The 18,241-nt window shown below is 42.7% G+C and overlaps 3 protein-coding genes across 5 annotated transcripts in view; 2 read left to right on the top strand and 1 right to left on the bottom strand.

Annotated features, from left to right (window-relative positions):
* The window catches only part of ikbkb (inhibitor of nuclear factor kappa B kinase subunit beta), a 28,755-nt gene extending 27,422 nt beyond the window's left edge, over nucleotides 1-1,333 (top strand). The window contains exon 22 of the mRNA XM_036526710.1: nucleotides 16-1,333. Coding sequence (XP_036382603.1) covers nucleotides 16-66 — 51 coding nt within the window. The 3' untranslated portion in view covers nucleotides 67-1,333. The remainder of the gene's footprint in view (nucleotides 1-15) is intronic.
* Nucleotides 878-12,744, bottom strand: vdac3 (voltage-dependent anion channel 3). Of its 2 annotated transcripts, XM_036526712.1 has the most exons (10): nucleotides 12,668-12,744; nucleotides 8,358-8,429; nucleotides 6,979-7,028; nucleotides 5,866-5,868; nucleotides 5,179-5,331; nucleotides 4,848-4,900; nucleotides 3,472-3,699; nucleotides 2,895-3,045; nucleotides 2,500-2,557; nucleotides 878-2,155 (listed from the first exon to the last, which is right to left on the bottom strand). In XM_036526712.1, the coding sequence occupies exons 2-10, from the start codon at nucleotides 8,422-8,424 to the stop codon at nucleotides 2,064-2,066; spliced, it is 855 nt and encodes a 284-aa protein (XP_036382605.1). In that variant the 5' UTR covers nucleotides 8,425-8,429; nucleotides 12,668-12,744; the 3' UTR covers nucleotides 878-2,063. The 2 variants fall into 2 exon arrangements, with proteins under 2 accessions (XP_036382605.1, XP_036382606.1); XM_036526713.1 differs by lacking the exon at nucleotides 5,866-5,868.
* Nucleotides 12,745-13,693: 949 nt separating this feature from the next.
* On the top strand, nucleotides 13,694-18,241 carry enkd1 (enkurin domain containing 1). 2 transcript variants are annotated; one of them, XM_036527827.1, is made up of 8 exons: nucleotides 13,694-13,793; nucleotides 14,170-14,260; nucleotides 14,497-14,721; nucleotides 14,987-15,159; nucleotides 15,966-16,100; nucleotides 16,923-17,071; nucleotides 17,211-17,347; nucleotides 17,950-18,241. In XM_036527827.1, the coding sequence occupies exons 2-8, from the start codon at nucleotides 14,176-14,178 to the stop codon at nucleotides 18,108-18,110; spliced, it is 1,065 nt and encodes a 354-aa protein (XP_036383720.1). In that variant the 5' UTR covers nucleotides 13,694-13,793; nucleotides 14,170-14,175; the 3' UTR covers nucleotides 18,111-18,241. The 2 variants fall into 2 exon arrangements, with proteins under 2 accessions (XP_036383720.1, XP_036383718.1); XM_036527825.1 differs by having other exon boundaries at nucleotides 14,165-14,260.

The following is an 18,241-nucleotide window of genomic DNA, read 5'->3' as shown; positions in this document are numbered from 1 at the left end:
CTCTCACTCTCTCAGCTCTTCAAGGAGTGGCAGTGGCTGGATGGAGCACAGGACCTCTCCAGATAATGAAGTGATCTCCTTGAAGGAGATGGCTTAGATGACTGCTAGAGAAAAGAAACTTCAACTTTCCCCAAGTTTCATTTTAACGTGTTATTCTGCTACCCCCAAGTGGACAGACAGATGTACTGCAAGCTGGTGAGGAAGGACTACTGCTGGATCATTGAGGACAATTCTAAGTTTTTTTATGAGACAGATTAGATAAAATTTTATCTTCCTTCTACCGTCACCCTACCCACCTTCTCTCACTGGCTCCATGCAAAGGCAGTATGTCTGATATCAGTATATAGACCATTGACACCTACTCACTCATAAAAGGAATTGTATATAGAAATGGAAGCCACTCAGCCATCTATCCCTGGATGTAGGGTTTAATGCAGGCATAGTTTTTCCAAGTACATTTGAATTAGTTTTATTTCAGTAAAAATTAGTCCATCATGTTCATTGTACCCATATCATATGAAGCCTTCACCACCACCTTCCTATTGGTTATGTGAAATGGTGCAGGACTCCATGTAAAGTAATGCCTTATATTGTGTGTGGTCTGGCTGTATATCAGTATCCATGCAGGGAGAGATGCAATTATTCTTTCAATCAGATGTGTTTTTAAAAAGAAGTTGTATATTTATTTTTAATACAATTGAAATTTTCATGTGCTGTGCGTCTTTTTTAACGTGTATGTGCTGGAAGCAGAAAAGGTGGGGATAAAAAGATGGGACTTGTCAAAGGGGAGGAGCTATTGGTAGCAAGATTTGAAAAAGAATAGAAATGATGCATACCACTAGGCAGAAAGTGTGCTTTAACAAAAAAATAAGGAGCCTTCAAGTCTAAACATTTTTATTTTGTGATCAGAATTCCTTTAAAGTTTGAGGTTTCACTTCTTTTTTTGAGAACCTACTCTCCCAACACAACAGAGTCGACGGACATGGCAGAGATGGAGAAATAAAAACACAAAGAACATAAGAGGAACGGGTGAAATCCACATGCAGTTCAGCCTTCCCACAACTCAAAATGATACCAATGATTAGCAGTAGTGATTATAGCCATGTAGGGTACAAAGCACAATGTGTTTGTGTTCAGGACTCTGAGGACTTGTCTGTGACAAGGTGCAGACATTCATTTGAGGAATTCAAGCGTGCTCAACTCAGCAGGAAGCAGGTATGTTGTATATAGCCCTAATAGGAAGTGGGCTGAGAGATGGTGGCTAGGTTGATAATAATCGATAGCTTCTGATGTCAGCATCCACTTCCTCTGCCCAGATTTTATAACTGTCACATCAAACTACCAGTAATTCACAGCAGCCCAGTGATTTAATCTTACAGTGAAAATGGCATCAGTCAAGCTGTGTTATGTATCTGTGAATGCACTGGGGTTGCTCTGTGTCAGGTCATATGCAAAAACTAAAAAAGAGCATTGATTGAAAGTTGTCTTTATTTAAAAACAAGTCACCCCTTAATATTACTGACTCCCAACTTGCTGCACTGATACGTGGTGTAAACTGATAGCACAAACAACATTTCTGATCTCATCTGCACAATCTGGATTTGAAAAATTCAGGCAGGTGAAATGACGAGACAAAACCTATTTTCAGTATGCAAAACACCCTACAAACAAGGATATGTTCTACACATAATTGAGAATAGCGCCATCTTGGTCATGAAAAAAAAAAAAAAAACTGTACACGAGTGTTCTTGTAACCCCTTATGTTTCAAGGGCAAGGACAACACAAGGATATTTATATGGAGTGACATCACTATGGAGACAGTGTGTAACCTGCAAAGAATGTGGGCCTTTGCAGGTTTTTTGATTTTTTTGTTGTTTTTCTACAGTACGGGTTGTCAAAAGGGTAATAGGGACTTGAGGGTTAAGGCCAAAACTGTGGTGTGTGTTTGGGGAGTGCAGAGGACCGGGGTTGGTTTGGTGGGCTCTTGAGGGGACGCGGGGACTTGTTTCCCGGCTCTTCTTTGCTTCAGGGTTTCCTGTCTCCTGTTTGTCGCATGCTGCCTCTATGCCTCCAGCTCGAAGCCCAGTCCCACCTTGTGTCCCCCGGCGTTGAAGTTCTTGCCGTCGATGAGCGCGGACAGCGTGAGCTTCACTCCTGCACAGAGGACAGGGGTGGCATGTAGCAGGTGGAGCATCGAGGTCGGTTGGAGCATTTTCACAAAGCAGTGCTGCAGCTATCCAGCTTGTCAAACTCCAGTGCTACACAGGGTTATGCTCATATGGATTTCAGCAACTGACTGGTGATCATATGCATTTGACACTATTTTTCATTAGTCCTACAAATTTGCTTCTAGCTATGAAGTTCACAGTGGAAGACATCACTTGAAGTCATACTGACTGATTACTTTTTATATAAAGGATGCCAGGATGTTAGCTTGAGGTCTAAAGGTTTGAAGTTCCCCAGGTAGATGGGGTTGACATAGACAGGAGGGTCATTACCTGGTCGCAGGCTCTGTGTGTATCCCACTCCAACCAGACTGGCGTTGTTGATTTTGGCCTGCAGGGGGCAGAAGAAGAGCACAAAGGATTCAGACAGCTTATTCTTTCATCAATGGGTCTTTAAGCATACCAGGTCACAAGCCATCCTAAGGAGTGCAGCCAGCTGTAAACCAGGTGGAAAATGGAGTGTGGGGTTTTAGTGCTGATAATCAGTTAACTATCATTACACATGTTACGCTTTGACTATGAGAAATATATATACACATACTCCAAAGGTTCTGGGGTAAAGGTGCTGAGCCCAGCTGTGTAGTGTTGGAGAGAAAGGGTGAGATGAGAAGCTCGTGAATGGCAGAGGCTGCCACTGATGGTGCAGAAGTGCAGCAGTGGTCACTCACAGACAGGGAGGCGTCTTTGTCCAGCTGGTACTTGGCGGCGATGCCGAAGCGCGTGTTGTTGCTGCCAGCCGTCCAAGCCAGGGTGACCGCAGTCTCCAACTCGTTGTTCACCTTCTGGTAGATGGAGCCGCCAAACTCTGTCCCATCATTCCTGCAAGATCATTCACAAAGGCCACGGCACTCAGTCCTAAATGCTGTCAACATTCACACTAATGCCACAGCCATGCTGGAAGAACCATCAGCTCATCCAAATAGTCATACTGACTTTTAGTGTTTACAGTAGTGAGTGTTACAGAATATTAATGTGTGTCCACGACATTAAAAAAAAAACTGACATTCATAAAAGGACTGTGAAAATGCCCAGTGCACTAGAGATGATTTATATTATGCATGTATTTATGTAGTAAGTAAAGTTTATAAGGGGCATATCTTGTACACAGGGAACATGTGCCATGAAACTGTGGTTTCAGTCCAACTGTTGTTGCATGAACCCAAGATGCAGTTCAGAGCATCAGCCAGCAGGTGGTCTGGCTGTGCAGCAAGTCCTGCTAAATCTTACATTACAAAAGGCACTTACACATTGGTGTGCAGCTGGAAGTCCGCAGCTTTATAGCCCAGTGCAAAGTTGTTCTGGGCCAGCTTGGATTTGGCCGTGTCGAAGGCCATCTGGTAGCCGGCCAACCAGCCCTCATAGCCCAGCACGGCCGCTGCGTGCACAGTGGGGCCGGCGAAGTCGAAGTCGACGTCGCAGCCCAGGTTGATGTAGTCCCGCTTGTAGCCTGTCTTCAGTTTGCCACTCTTCTTGCTGAGAGGGAGAGGATGACAATATGGTTCTTGATGTGTTGCCTGACCTGGGACAGTTCAGAATCCTGCTAGCTGTTGTTCATACATACAGCTAAACCCCAGAAAGCTTATAGCAACTACTGTCCTGACTGTCCCTTCACATATACCTACCATCAGAAGGTTAATCAATAATGGTGATTAAGTGTGACTGACAGCATTTTTTAAAATACAGACCACTTGTGTTATTTTATGTCTGTTTATTGACCAATGCCTGCATTGTGCACTGCAGACAGTTATGGATACTGAGGTATATTCCACTTCATACACTTGAGCAAGTAGGGATCTGCTCGCATTAAAGATGATATGCCCTGTCAAGCATGAACAGTGATGTGCAAGCTACCACAAAAACTCCATTCTGCAAGTTATCTTGCTTGCTGGTGATGCCATTCTCACATGTAGACAACTGAGTAAATATCACACTTAAATGAGGTGGAAAACAGGCAATTGGGGAAACTGCAAGGAGCAACAGGACAAAGAGAAAAATCACCTGAACCAGTGTATTAAAACAAATAATAAATAATTTCACATACTAGTACATAATTTAATAATTATGAATATGAAACAAGCATTGCCTGTGTAAACTTTGCCCTTTTGACTAGCTACACAGAGCTATCCCCCAACATGCTATCACCCAATAAGTACAATAAGTCTTGTACTAAAGCTCACAATTGTTTTGTCAGGGCTAAAGCTAAGCTCACTACCTTTTAGTCACAGCTACACCAGAGGTACCTGTAAAGGCACTATGTAGGCACCAATGTGAAACTGTTCTATAAAATGGGAATTGTGAAATATTCTCTATAATACAGAAGCACTGTGAGAATACTGTGTGTTAATGGAATACACATAAAGCAAGAAAGTGTCCTTGAGAATGGTACTGGGATTAAGCTCCAGTGACAATGTGCTGCTTTCCAGGTGAGTTGTGGTTTCACTTATGACTCACCCACCCGATTTATGAAGCCAGTAATCTCTTACAAGTGCCTCTGACCACCAGGTAGTACAACTATTACATCATCTTCACAAGATGGTATGTATACACTTGGTTAAATAGCCCATTTATTGGAGTAAGGTTCCATGTTTTCCATGCAGCAAAGATCAAGAGAGAAAGTTTACCCCGTGTTTGGTACAAACGATGTGTCGAACGTCAGCTTCAAGCCTTTAGCCAGCTGCAGAGAAAATACAAAGAACATCTGTAACCGCTTATCAGAACACATGCAGCAGACTTTAGAAAACTAAGTCTTAAAGGGAAGGTAGATTTCTGTATCACTGCCAGTTCACAGGACTGTTTGTACATGCCTGTAACCAAGTCTGACTTGATGTAACATCAGTTAAATACAGCCTCAAGGGGATCACACCCAGCAGTGGCATTCTAAAACAGTTACCCAAACACATGCTGGAAAACATACAGTGCATCCCTGAGAGTAACGTTCACTGGCCCACGCACCTGGTCCTCCAGAGTGATCTCGGTGGCCAGGGTGTTGTCTGTGTTCCACTTCTGGCTGAAGCTGAGGCCCAGGTCCTTCACCTTGTACTTGGTCTCCAGGTTCCCAGAGGCCTTGCCCGTGTCTGTGTTGCTGGAGCCCGAGGTGTTGAACTCCTGAGAAAGAGCCAGAAAGGCAGGCAGGCGGAGAGGGAGTGGCGGGGGAGAGATGGGGAGAGAGAGGATGAAGGGGAAAGGAGTTAGGGATGAACAGTGAGGGAGGTGGGGTAGGGAGTATGGGAAACGCAGGACACGTGTGAGGATACAGAGGGAGGAAAACGGGACATTACGGGGAGGGGAATCAACAACACGCGAGAGTTAACAGCAAAGGAGAGGAAGAGAAAGAGAGAAATACGCCGAGGGAACACAAGTTAGAAAGTGCTTGGGAAATGAGGTCTTCTGTACGTGGTTGCAGCACTAACAGACTGACGTTATTAGGGACGCTAACTGCGCGCTTCAGCTCTGCACATTGGGGGAGAAAGCGCAGTTTAATCAAGCTGGACACACACCTAACGCACAACGCTCTCACTACGCTCCTACAATACTGCAGCAACACTGACATGTCACGACGTGACAGCAACACTGCGAGGACCTAATATGCGAGCTGGGTGGTTATACTACTGAAGCTCCCTGAACCAAACGCATCCTTACCATCTGACAGGGAAGTCCAAATAAGCAGCAGGAAAAAGAGAGAAAGACAGAATTAGAGGAGAAATATAGGATGTGTACACAATCGCACCTCTGTCACTAAAAAGAAAATGGGAATCCCTTCATGTCCAATACACTAGATCACAACAGCATAAAGTCAGGCCGGCTGGCTATGGTTCTGCCAGGATGACAAATGATGCACGCACTGCATCAGAAGGTTACAGTTGGGAAATGAGAGAAAATTCATCACTGACACTATCCATTTTACAGGAGGAAAAGATGGGGCATGTTTCCGTTACTGTGGTAGAAGCCCTGATAAGGAACGCTTTTTTCCCCCCTTCTAGAAAAAAGCTGACCTACCATATTTATTTAGTTATTTATTTTTGCATACAGATTAACAAACACCACCTTGTGATTTGAGCTGAAGTTTGAAGATTATTTGGCTCCCCGTCGAGTCCTCTGGTCAGAATAACTTTCCAGAGCCATGACTTTCACTGGAACTGTGTCATGGGGTGCCAGTCGAATTGTGCAAAACGCTACATTTCCAAACTCGCCAGGGCTCATGCCAGAAAGCAGATCAAAGATCAGACAAAATGCCCAGAGGCTTACTTACAGGCCCCACCTATTCATGTTTGTTAAAGAGTTAAATGCCATCAATCTTGTAGTGTCAAAGAGCATACATGTATCTATTATACCGCTGTTTCACAATGTACAGCTTCGACAACAGACAGTAATAAATTCCCTGAAAAAATGGTCTTCGACAGCACAAAACACAATGCCTCCATGGTTAACATAAAGGTCTTTTGCGAGTGAGACAGATGTAGTGCACATAATTTACCCGAGAAAACACGGGCCTCCTACACACTCGGATCAGTAAATCATCTGGTCCGCGAGGGTAGTGCAAGCAAATGTCAGCTGCTGGAAGACAGCTGGTCTTCCTAGAAAGCTTGAGACTGACAGTTCATAAATACATAAGGGACTGATATTTCGCAGATACAAATGCCTTGAGCAGAGACTCTTAGCAGACACCTTGAGATTGATAGTTGATAATGGGGGTCATAATGGAGCAATGGAGCGACTCAGAGACAAAGGCATAGCAAACACAACGATACTCACAACTCCACTCTGGGACTTTGTCTTCAGGTCCAGTTTCACAAGCCCAAAGCCTGAGTGAAAGAGAAGCAGTGAGGTGATGATGGAGCTTTAAATGAATGGTCTGTATATACGGGGAGAGGGGGCGACTTGTTGCTGAACAGATATGTCAGTGATGCACGATTAACATCAATCATTCAAAGCAGATGTACTGACATGTTGCTTTTAAGTAGGAAGCTAGTTCTACTATTGATCTCCTAATGTAGCCTTTGTATTTCCAGGGCAAAGATCCCTAAATGGGTTGGAAACAGCTGTGTGTGTCTGTGTGTGTGTTGTAGCCCTGGGATCACTCTCAGACAAAAAAGTATCTTGCATACATACAAGATTGTAAATCTATATTAACACTAGAGTACATTACACTTCCTAGTCACTGGTTATGCTGTCTTGAACTCTTGTGTTTTATGCTTGTTAAACAGCTCTGGGAATTGCTCTGGAAATGGGCATCTTCCAGGAAAACAACTGTCATGAACTGGAAAAAAAAAACACTACAGTGTTAACATTTACAGACAACATATGCATCAACGCAGGAAAACACTTCCTCGCTTCATGTCAACACAGGGCCTTTAAGCATCTCCACACACCACTATGGTAACTATGACTTCATTCACAGAATGTCATGGTTTAATGAGTCATAGGTCAAAAGGTCACTGTGGACCCCAGCTACATAAAACAATTTATTCTGAAACCCAGATGAACAGGGGACCAGCTGACACAAATTCAGAGTCTGACAGGGTAAAGCTAGGGGGGTTGTAGCCAGAGGCAGACTGCGGTCATCTGAACAGCCATGAAACTCATGAAATATGTAATGGCTGACCCCCCCGGGGGTCGTTTTATCACCACGACTCCCTCTGACCCATTCCGTGACATTAGTATAAGTGCATCCTGTCAGTGCAATGGTCTATATTAGCTTGTCTCCAATTACATTGTTTTAGACTGAACTGCAGCAGAGTGAGGTTTATATTTAGCAAATCCATATACTGTTGTATCAAAATTATGTTTGGTCTTTAGCCTGGGATAAAGAGGCTGGCCTTTTCTTCAGCCATGTGTAAGTAGCTCTGACCATGCAGACAGTCTACAATAGAACCCATTAATGTCCTTGTCCTCCATGTAAATCAGAGCCTTTGTTTGATTGGTTGTTGTGCATCACTAACATGGCACAGAGGCCAGGCATGTGACATGTTGCCTTCTTCAGTATGTCAACACTAAAGTGCCACACATAGAGCCTGTGATTGTGGCATGTGCCCTGCTTCAGTGTGTCACTGCAGCAGTAGCAGAGAGGCCAGGGTCGTGGCACGTAGCCAGCTCGAGTGTGTTGACAGTGTGTAAATGGAGCAACGACTTACCATAGCCCTTGGAGAAAAGGTCCTTGGCAGATTTGCCCAGGTCGGCATATGCGGGAGGAACAGCCATGTTGTCTGTGTAGAGAACAGAGAGATCAGGGTTAATGCAGGCAAGGATTCACTTCTCCCACTGGTCACCAATACTGCCCTAATCAATAATGCCATACTCCTTGATAATCTGATGCTCTTGTGCGAGATACATATGTGTACAGTGTATGGCAGGTGCAGAGATGACCCAGCTGGTGCACAGCACTCCTGTGAAACTGTTGAAATGTTGCAACAATATTCTTGTAAAGAACATATGCCCCTCAACTATAAGATTGGTGTTTACAATGTTTCACCAGGTGAAACCTGAGCAGGGTTTTATGGTCACTGAATTTAGACATTTCATGTGCTGCCATACCAACAAAACAAATAACGGCACGTTATATATGATACATCTATATATAATATAGCTATATATAAAAGATATATATTTTATGCCCTCCCCCTTCTTCTCCCTAGATCACAGCCAATCAGAGGAATTCAATCCATCACTGGCTTTCTGACGTACATTCATGTGATTGCTACATATGGATTGGAAACCTGGCCAGCCAGAGATGACCCTAAGCGCAAAGGGTCAGGAGGACTTAAGAGCCAATCACAGTTTGCTTCAAATCTGGAGGAAGTGCCACTATTTTTTTAGAATACGGGTATGCTTATTTAAAAGACTCTATAAATGACAACAACCTGAGATGTTGTTTTCACTCAGACCATATGACAGAGCAAATTAAAATTCATAGCAGCAATGGCAGCAGCTGCACAAGGCCACAGCATAAACAAGCCCAATCTGGTGCAGACAAGTCAGTGCATTTCCATCACTAAACTCCAGCCACACTTACTGCCTTTAATATTTATCTTTGATTAAACTGTGGTCCAAGAACTTCACTTGGAGACCCCAATAGATGTGGCTTCAAAAGTCAAGACTCTCAACCTCCAGTGCTCTTGAGTGCAGTTTTCCAGCTGAGGAGAGAACATTTTCAATGAAGTCAAGAGGATGTCACTCTGGTGGCCTGCTATGCGTCAGCCCTGTGTGTGAAGGTGACATTTCTGAAGCAGTGTCCCTCCTCCTCTTTGTCCATTCTCTCATGGAGATTGACCAGAGCTCCTGACGAGCTTCCGCCTGCCCCACGCCCCCACCATCCCCCCGCCCTTCCCTTCAGACAGCCCAGATGGCTTAGGGCTTTCTTTGTTCTCCATCTCCCCCTTTCCTTTGTTTCCTTTCCCTTAGGGAATTAAACCCTTCTTTCCTCTGAGGTCTTCCTCCTTTTTCAACAGCTGTGGGGTTCTTTTAAATTTTGTGCCAATACTGGCCAGTCGGGGTGTAAGAGTCGAGTGCTCAGATTATTTCCAAAAAGTAATACGCAACACTCTATAATTGATGGCTCAAACTAGAAGAAACATATTTCATTGTACAGCACATCCTGAGTAGCTAATTATGGGTTAAAAACCTCTAAAACCAATGTCATCACTGGTTGGTCATTGATGAACCTGTCATAACGGTGGTTTAATCATCCAAACCTGGATGATTAAACCACCCTTATGACAGCCCTGATGAAACATAAGTTCTGCCAAATAAAACATCCCATCCAGCCACTAAAGCTCCTGTTATATAAATCATAAAAGGGGAACCATATACACAAAGGCCAGAGATGCCATTTCACAGATGCTGGAGATACAGGGGTAGGGGTGGATTGGGGTTAAGCTGCCATGGGTGACAGTTACTAAGTCTCATTGGGGGACTTCAATCTTCACTGCCACCAGAGCATGATACTGGCCTCTCCTCAAGGCTGTCACCAGTCTTCCCTGACCAATGGCCGGGTCGAGTTGTTAAGTGACATTGACACTGTTGCTGCAACATTGAGGAAACGTTACTAGCCAGCCGGGGACGTGGGAGACTCAACGGCAAGGTTTGAATTTGCTTGCGTCAGTCACTTCCCCGCCTGGGACTGCATACTATTATTAGACCCAGTGAATCTGACACGGGGCTTCATGTGACTTGACATTTATGAAATAGGTGCTTTTCCAAAAACTGAGTGACTCCCTCAATAACAAACACCTATACAGTGACTAACCACTGTATGGAAAACAAGTGCAAGTTTTTGATGAATACCACCAATACTTGTGTCACCAGAAAGTCTGGCAAATATGTTGTAAACATTTGTAATTCGTGGCTTTGCTTAAACGTCTCAGACACACCTGTTTTTGTTGAAAAGATGTAATACTAGAGCCATCTTATATATCAGCAATGGTTCAAGATTCATCGCTAACAATAATCATGTCACTATAAGCATTATGATTGTGACTGGAAGATGTATCCCTTGACAACACAGGGTCCCCAACTAACTCACGCACTCACTGACTGATTAATTTAAGTAGCCAAAGGGGTTCAGTAAACCCTGTTACCACTAGAGGGCAAAAAAGCTGATGCACAGCCAATATGAACAGAGCCCACTCAGTTCTTGTTTTGATAATATGATAACAAGAAATGCAAGCATATACAGCATAGTGTGTGTGGGGTTGTTAGATAAGGGCGTTTACAACGAAATTACACATTTTGAATGTACAGCATGATTATCTGTGCTGCCATGTCTTTTGTAATGTTGTCTACTCACCAGGCCACTGAAGCATGCCAGAACTTTTCATCATATTAACCCTGAGCTCCAACACTAACCCTAACACAACACTTTGCAATGCAAATGTTCTAGGCTGATTTAGGTCCTTTAGTTTCACACTTGCAGTCTGCTGAGCAGCAGTCTTTTCTTTGAAAAAGTCTACGTTTATGGAACCAGTGACAGTTGGTGGTATACATAATCCAAACTAGATGTTCTTAATTAAAATATGAAAACATCCAGTGTGATACAACCTGCAATAAAACTGTTTATATATTTTGTATATAAAGGTTCTTGATTATTTAATTACTTGCTTTAGCTTGAATCATTGTGTGGAATAACTTCCGAGTGCTGGCAAAGGAATTGCCATATATATCTTGAAAAACATACGGTAAAAATTGGAGGAACTGAAAAAAATCTGAATGGATATAGACTCACAGATAAATCAAGTATCACATAATCTGTTCCTTTCGTCCAAACTTGTTCACTTCAAAGACAATGGGAAAATGAAAGCTATTCGATATACGTGTTTTGAAAATAGTGTTCAATATAAACAAAATAGTAACAAATCTAATATCTTGTAACAAATTAAGAGAGTTGATCTTTTTTAACGGACAATCGTATTCGGAAATCGATTGAGACCGATAATAAATGTATCTTGATGGTGAGATACCAACAAAACATTTTAGGTTTTCGTAACTTACACAATGAGATTGTGGGCCTTCTTGATTTCTTTCTTTTTGTTATTCATTCGTCGATTTGTAAGCATTAATTCAGCAGAATTATATCACCAGAGCTGCGGCACACACACTCATAACAGTGAGGACACATCATGATTTCATTTGAAGCCACTACATCAGAAATATCAATGTGCATGAGAACACCTTGCCAAAACACTGTCATCATTCGTTTAGTATCACAAGATAAAATCGTCCTTTCACTAATTAATTCGCTAATTAACAGCGGAATACTCACCGGCAGACACAACCAGACGCCATATGTAGCTAACGTTAACTAAATACCTAAAGTAAAACAGCTAATTTTATTTAGATAACGTCAACTACCACTTTTGGTTTCACTAACGCCCTGTACCTTACAGACTTTGGTTGTGTTCGCAGGTTGGGTTGGTAGGTACCATGTAACATTACCAGAAAGATTACATTAACATTACATTCATCGTATTTCAATGTGTGTAAATATTAAAACACAAACTGCAATTGCAATACACCATCTGACAAGCATAATCTGGGGATGAGACGTGACATTTCTATGCATTAACGCCCTTTCGGTTTCTCCGGCAGACTGTGACACGAGGTGCCAGCGATAAATGTAGTCACCTAGCTTCAGTCCGAAACCACCGACAGTAAGACAGCATCGCTGCAGCCGGCTTCAATGGCTTTAGTGAAATAAGAGAGGCATTTACACTATAGACATAGCTTTCTTCATGTGTGGCCTGTACAGCCATGCCAGTGGCCCTCGCACACTGCACTAGTAGCTGGCTGGCTAGCTAGCCAAGAAATGTTGCCCCTAGCGCATGTAGCTACAGTTCACTATTGCTGAAATGCTTTCTAAACCAAATTATCTACAGTCCATAAAATACAATTTTACACCAAAAATGTTCTGGGTTCCCACGCTCCCACGCGAGAATTGCATTGTTCTTACCAGTCAGCTATAAGCAGCAGTGCGTGCAGAGCTTCAGGACGTACTGTCTCACGCAGCGGTAGGGCACGGTGAAGGAGAAACAAGAAAGAGGGAGACCAACTGCGCAAGCGCAATCTCTCAGCACGGGGGCGGGGTGTGCGATTGTATAATTGTTTTTGTTGTAGCAGATAAAATATATTTCTCAAAATTTGTCAGAAAATCTGTTGACCTGGATAGTTTCAAAAGATTTGTAAATTTTAAAAAATGTTTTGCTTCGCGGAGTGTGACGTAGTTACAATTTACAGATGCTTCGCTTGCCTCACAAAGGAAGTGTTGTAACATAACGACAATATCCCTACGTAATATCATCGTATTTGAATGCCATTTCCGTCGGGTCAATTAATATAAAACAATATGTACCTATATTAAATTAAAATCTCGTCTGATGATAAATAATACTTAAAGACACGTTCCATTGTAAACACGGTTTGGGCAGCAGATCATGTCTGCTGAAAATTATTTTTACTGTGCATAGGCTGGCGCAGAATATGTTAACCAATAAAGCAGTGCATTAGCTCGTGGCTGCTATGGCTGCTAACCCATTCTCGAGCATGCTCCTGAGCTCAAAGAGACAAAACGTTTACACTAATTTGTTGTATTATCTGTTCTATCAGGCTGTAGACTGATACTGTTTCTCATGGTTTAATGTTTAATCTCAATAACAGTCGAGATTTCACTATATTCTCAGTAATTTGCCATGTGATCATTATGTTTCTCCATTTTTTAGTTTTTCCTATATTTAAAGACAACGTAGCAAGTATGCACGCAGTCGGCAGTGACAGCTGACAAATTGCTTTGACTTTCTGCTCTTTCTTCTCTGAAAGAGCAGCCTGCCGTTCTACAAGTTGTGATATACTAGTATTATTTCGTCTTTGTTCACCTTTTGTGCCGCCAGTTAATTTCTGTACAGCGCCTCCTGACAGTTTACGTGTGCCACAAGAAGGCGTGTTCCTAGCAGGTGTTGCCATGGTGAAGCGTGTAGCTTCTGGAAAAAGTGAAACGTCATCATTCTGCGTGTTAATCGCGTTGATATGTTGGTCCTATAACGTTACTTTTTGTTCTATTTTAGTAACGTTTGCTGGAAAAGGTAACGTATAGAAGCTGTATTTCTAAATAAAGTATTAATTTATAATATGAGATGAATAGGTCTTCACAGGCGATCATACCTGTGCTAAGACCTACTGCTGCAGTTGTCGTTTACAATAACGTTAGTTAACAAACGCTAGCTATCGATAAAGTTAGTTCCATCTAGTTAGCAATTTTGTATTTTAGCCAGTGGTTAGATCTGTAATAAGCTAACGTTAATGCAAAGTGACTAACGTTATAGTAACGTCAGTAGAGCTAAAATTTAGGTTGTAGCCTCAAATAATCTAGCTAGCTAGCTGTGCGGCTTGATAACTAGTACATTGGGTGCGCTAAAAAACAGAATATTTTAATATTCTTTCTGTCTTTTCCTAGTGCAGTAGATAATGTGCGAAGGTCCCTCTTTGATATCTGGACCCATCCCCCCGGACCCCTCTCTTTTCCCCGAATATTATAGACGACCCGCCTCTGGTAACGTTAACGCTACTTTTGTGTTTCTGAATAATATTTTTTCATGTAGTGCAATGGCTTTTTGATTAATTATAATTTTATTTGAGAGTTTTTTTTTTGTTGTTTTTTTTTTGTAATGCACCTGCTTGATTTTTAATGTACGCTGAAAAGTACAAAAGCCCAGTTAATGTATAGTCTGTGAACATAAAGCAGCTTTAATTCTGCCTGGCATCTTACGTCTTTTTGTCTCTCCCCAGCAAGAGGACGTTTGGAGGGGAACCATGAGGTGACATCAGCCCTGCTGTCTGGTCCCCTAGCCCCAGACCCATCCCTTTACCCAGGGAGCTACAGCGCTCGCGCCCCCTTGCCCCTGCGAATTGGTGCCAATGCCACCCACATACTGGAGAGGGGCCAGAGAGGGGTGGTGGGGTCATTACTGAAGCTGGAGGGAGTCTCAATCAATCCCAGCCCCCCAAAACTCAGTAAGAGCACATTTCCTTGTTCTTGCTATTTCAGCATGGTCACAAATATTAGTCTTTGCATTCTGGGCTAGGGAGACAGAAATAAGATCTACTAAAAAAAGACCTCAAAGACTTACAACTTACAACTGTGCAAACTTCCACCATGTATTTTCATACTCATATCACTATATGCAATATAGTGACAACATACAAGCCACTCTGTAAAAAAAGGTGGTTCACACTGATTCACACACATGAATCCTCTGGTGCCTCTGTTGTGTCTCAGAGCAGCAGACTCGAGATTATGGCAAGGAGAATGTGCGGAGGCTTCGGGAGATCCAGAAGCGCTGCCGAGAGCAGGAGGCAGAGAGGGAGCGCTCCCGCCCTGTCCCTGTCAAAGCTCTCTGGACCTCCCCAAAATACCAAGACGTACCGTCTAAGGTGATGGCCCAGCTGCAGGTGAGAAGGAAAGCTTCAAAGCAAGGGGTAATAGCAAGTGTAAGAGTAAAACTCAAAACACATTTTTAAATCCTGCTACCATGAAAATACCTTTCTCAATGTGAAACCTTTGAGGTAATTGCCTTGACGTTAAGAGATAAACCAGCACTCATTAGCATAAACAAACTCTCACAGCTTCATACACTTAGACACATTATGATATTATGATATCGATAGATAAATGGTTTACTTATATATTATTTATAAAATAGGTATGTATAAATATTATCATATTTATCGCAATCACAATGATTCCAAAGTAGCAGTTCTCTCTCCATAGACTGGTAGCAGCTCGGTCTCAGACCCTGTGAATGGAATCCCTTTAGTACTTCTGCTGAATTGTTTCAGTGTCCTTTATTGCCAGCTGATTTTTTAATTGGTGATAAAAGTTTTTCTTTCAGTTTTTGGTAAATATTGTGAAATTTTATTCTCAGAAAATCCCATTTTTCCAGCAGGTGGTGCTGTAGTATGGCAAAACTCAACATGAATTATACAAGAACATATGAAACACCATCGCCCTTAAAGCATTCATATACACGTTAGCAACTAAAGAGTCCTTAGCTCTAGTGTTCTGCGTATTACTCTAGAGTAGTCATTATCTAATTTTCCATATTTTTTATTTCCTTACAAACCAGGTACATATGTATCTTGTTCATTGTTATAATTATAGGACAGCTGAGGGGAGAAGGAAGCAGTTCGGAAAACTACCCTAAATTCTGTTCCCTGTCTGTCTTTTCCTTCCCTCTGTCTGTCTATCCCTCTCCTAGGAGACCAGCCCTCCAAAGAGACCAGAATGCCAGAATTTTTTGAAAGCACATTCCCACTGTGGCTCTGCGGGCTTACCCCGCCCAAACAGTAGCCCTGCCCCTTCTATCAAGTCCCGTGGGGGCTCCCACCCTGAGGTGAGCATCTTACAGGCAGGGACAATAATCTAGTGTGGTTGTAGCAAAGGTTACTCTTTCGATTCCCAGGCATCCCACTGTACCTGTGGGTAAGATACTTAACCCACATTGCCTCAGTAAATCAAACTACAAAAGTGGATAACCTTTGAAACTGTAAGATATGTAAATCGCTTAGGATAAGAGTGTCTACTAAACAAATTTAATGTAACATATGTTTGCGGGATTTCATTTTAAGTCAACGCATAAAGATTAAAGCTCCACTGCTGTCATTTTAAATCATCAGATATTAATTCTTTGCATGTACCATACATCCAATTGGGACACCTTTTTGCAATGTGTACTTTTAAATAAATCAAACAAACTTAAGCTTATCAAAGTATTCTATATTCAGAGATCAAAAAATAAAAAAGGATGGCATTCACAACAGGGCCCAGAACAACCACATGTGACAGAGCGAGAGTCTCCATCCTGAGTGGGGAATTTATGTAATGCTTGAATTTTAAAGGACAAGTATGTCTCTGTATTCAAGTGGACTATGTAGCAGCATTAACAATTTTATGTATTCAGCCATCATGTTTGACTAACTATACAGGCGCAAAACATCTTTACTGGAAAATAAATGCAAGTTGTTTTCACAGCACTCACAGTACAGTTGGTGTCATTACTGACTTGAAAACTGATCATAGATGTAAGGCATACTGTCCCCTTATGAATTTGTTTTTTGATAAAGTTGTGTGGCAGATCCATTTGTCCCTATGCGCACTCTACGTTTAAGCAGATGGCTTTTACAGATTAATGTATGGTTGATTTTGAATCACACAGATGCAGTTGCAAGGCAGGACTGTGGACTTTGTGAGCTACAACGCACGGGCTGCTAGCAAGACTACTTTGCGCCGTGCCCAGTCCCTGCAGAGCCTGGCGAACAAGCAGCCACCACCCAGCAGCTCGCAGAAGGGTCGCGTGCCACAGTAGTGAGTGACATGCAGCCGAAAACAGCCGCTAATGCTCCATGCCAGCATCCACCCTGCAACTTAATGCTGTCACACTGCTTTCTGGCTATAGACAGGGAAATGCTCCATCATGCTCTCTTTTTCTTGTCCCGCCTCACAGTTTGGAGGAGAGGAAACAACAGTGGCGCCGTGAGGAGGAGGAGAGGAGGAAGAACATGCCCGACCCTTCCGTCCCGGCAGGACACACCCTGATGCCAGAACAAGAGAGACAGGAGACACTGCAGTCACTTAAAGACAGTACGCCTTCACGTTACCCCAACCCCCACCTCCTTTCTTGCATGAAGTGCACACTCCTCAACTGTATTTCATACTGACATTTCGTACTGATAGGGTGCCATGTAAATACATTCTTTTCTTATCTTGAGTGCTAAAAACACTCACATGCCCTGTCCCTCTGGTATATACTCATACATTAGCATGTTGCTGAGCTAAACTAGTAAATTGTACTGACATGGCTTACATCTTGCTGCCTACATGAGACAATGATTTATTGTGAACCATATTTTGGCTCTAGACAGGCATAGTTTGTCTTCGAAATTCCCTGTTTTGATTAAAAAAATTGGTTTATGCTGAAGAAAAAAATAATAGAGACCAGGGAAGGTATTGACAAGGTTTGATCCTTTGTGCTTTAGAGTAGATTGCTAATAGGCCTGTAAACTAGATACTATGGTTGTTTGGAAAGGAATCTTGAGTTAATGGGGCAGGGGAGCAGCATGCAGCACCGCCATTTCTACTTAACTTATGAAAGTCTTTCTCTCTTATGTCTTGTGAACTCTCTCTTCTCAATGTCCCCTCTCTTTCTGTCCTGTTCTCTCCGGCTCCTTCGCGGCCCTCTACAGCCCAGCGGTCCTTGGTGAAGGAGCTGCTCTCTCTGCCCATGAGGATGGACACACTGAGCATGCAGACCCGCCGCACCGAACTGGACCGTAAACTGTCAGAGGTGGAGGAAGCCATCAAGATCTTCTCCCGGGACAAAGTCTTTGTCAAGGCCGATTCCTAATAACCATGGTTCAGGGAGGGAGTTGTGTGACCCCATAGGGCAGCTGAAACTAGGACAACTGGTTTAATAACTGAAATTGAGGCTTTTCTTTTACTAAACACTTGCAGAATTAACTTACTGTTCTCCTCTAA

The sequence above is a fragment of the Megalops cyprinoides genome, chromosome 4, assembly GCF_013368585.1.
Source record: "Megalops cyprinoides isolate fMegCyp1 chromosome 4, fMegCyp1.pri, whole genome shotgun sequence".
Taxonomy (NCBI): domain Eukaryota; kingdom Metazoa; phylum Chordata; class Actinopteri; order Elopiformes; family Megalopidae; genus Megalops; species Megalops cyprinoides.
This window is presented reverse-complemented; position numbering and strand designations above follow the sequence as displayed.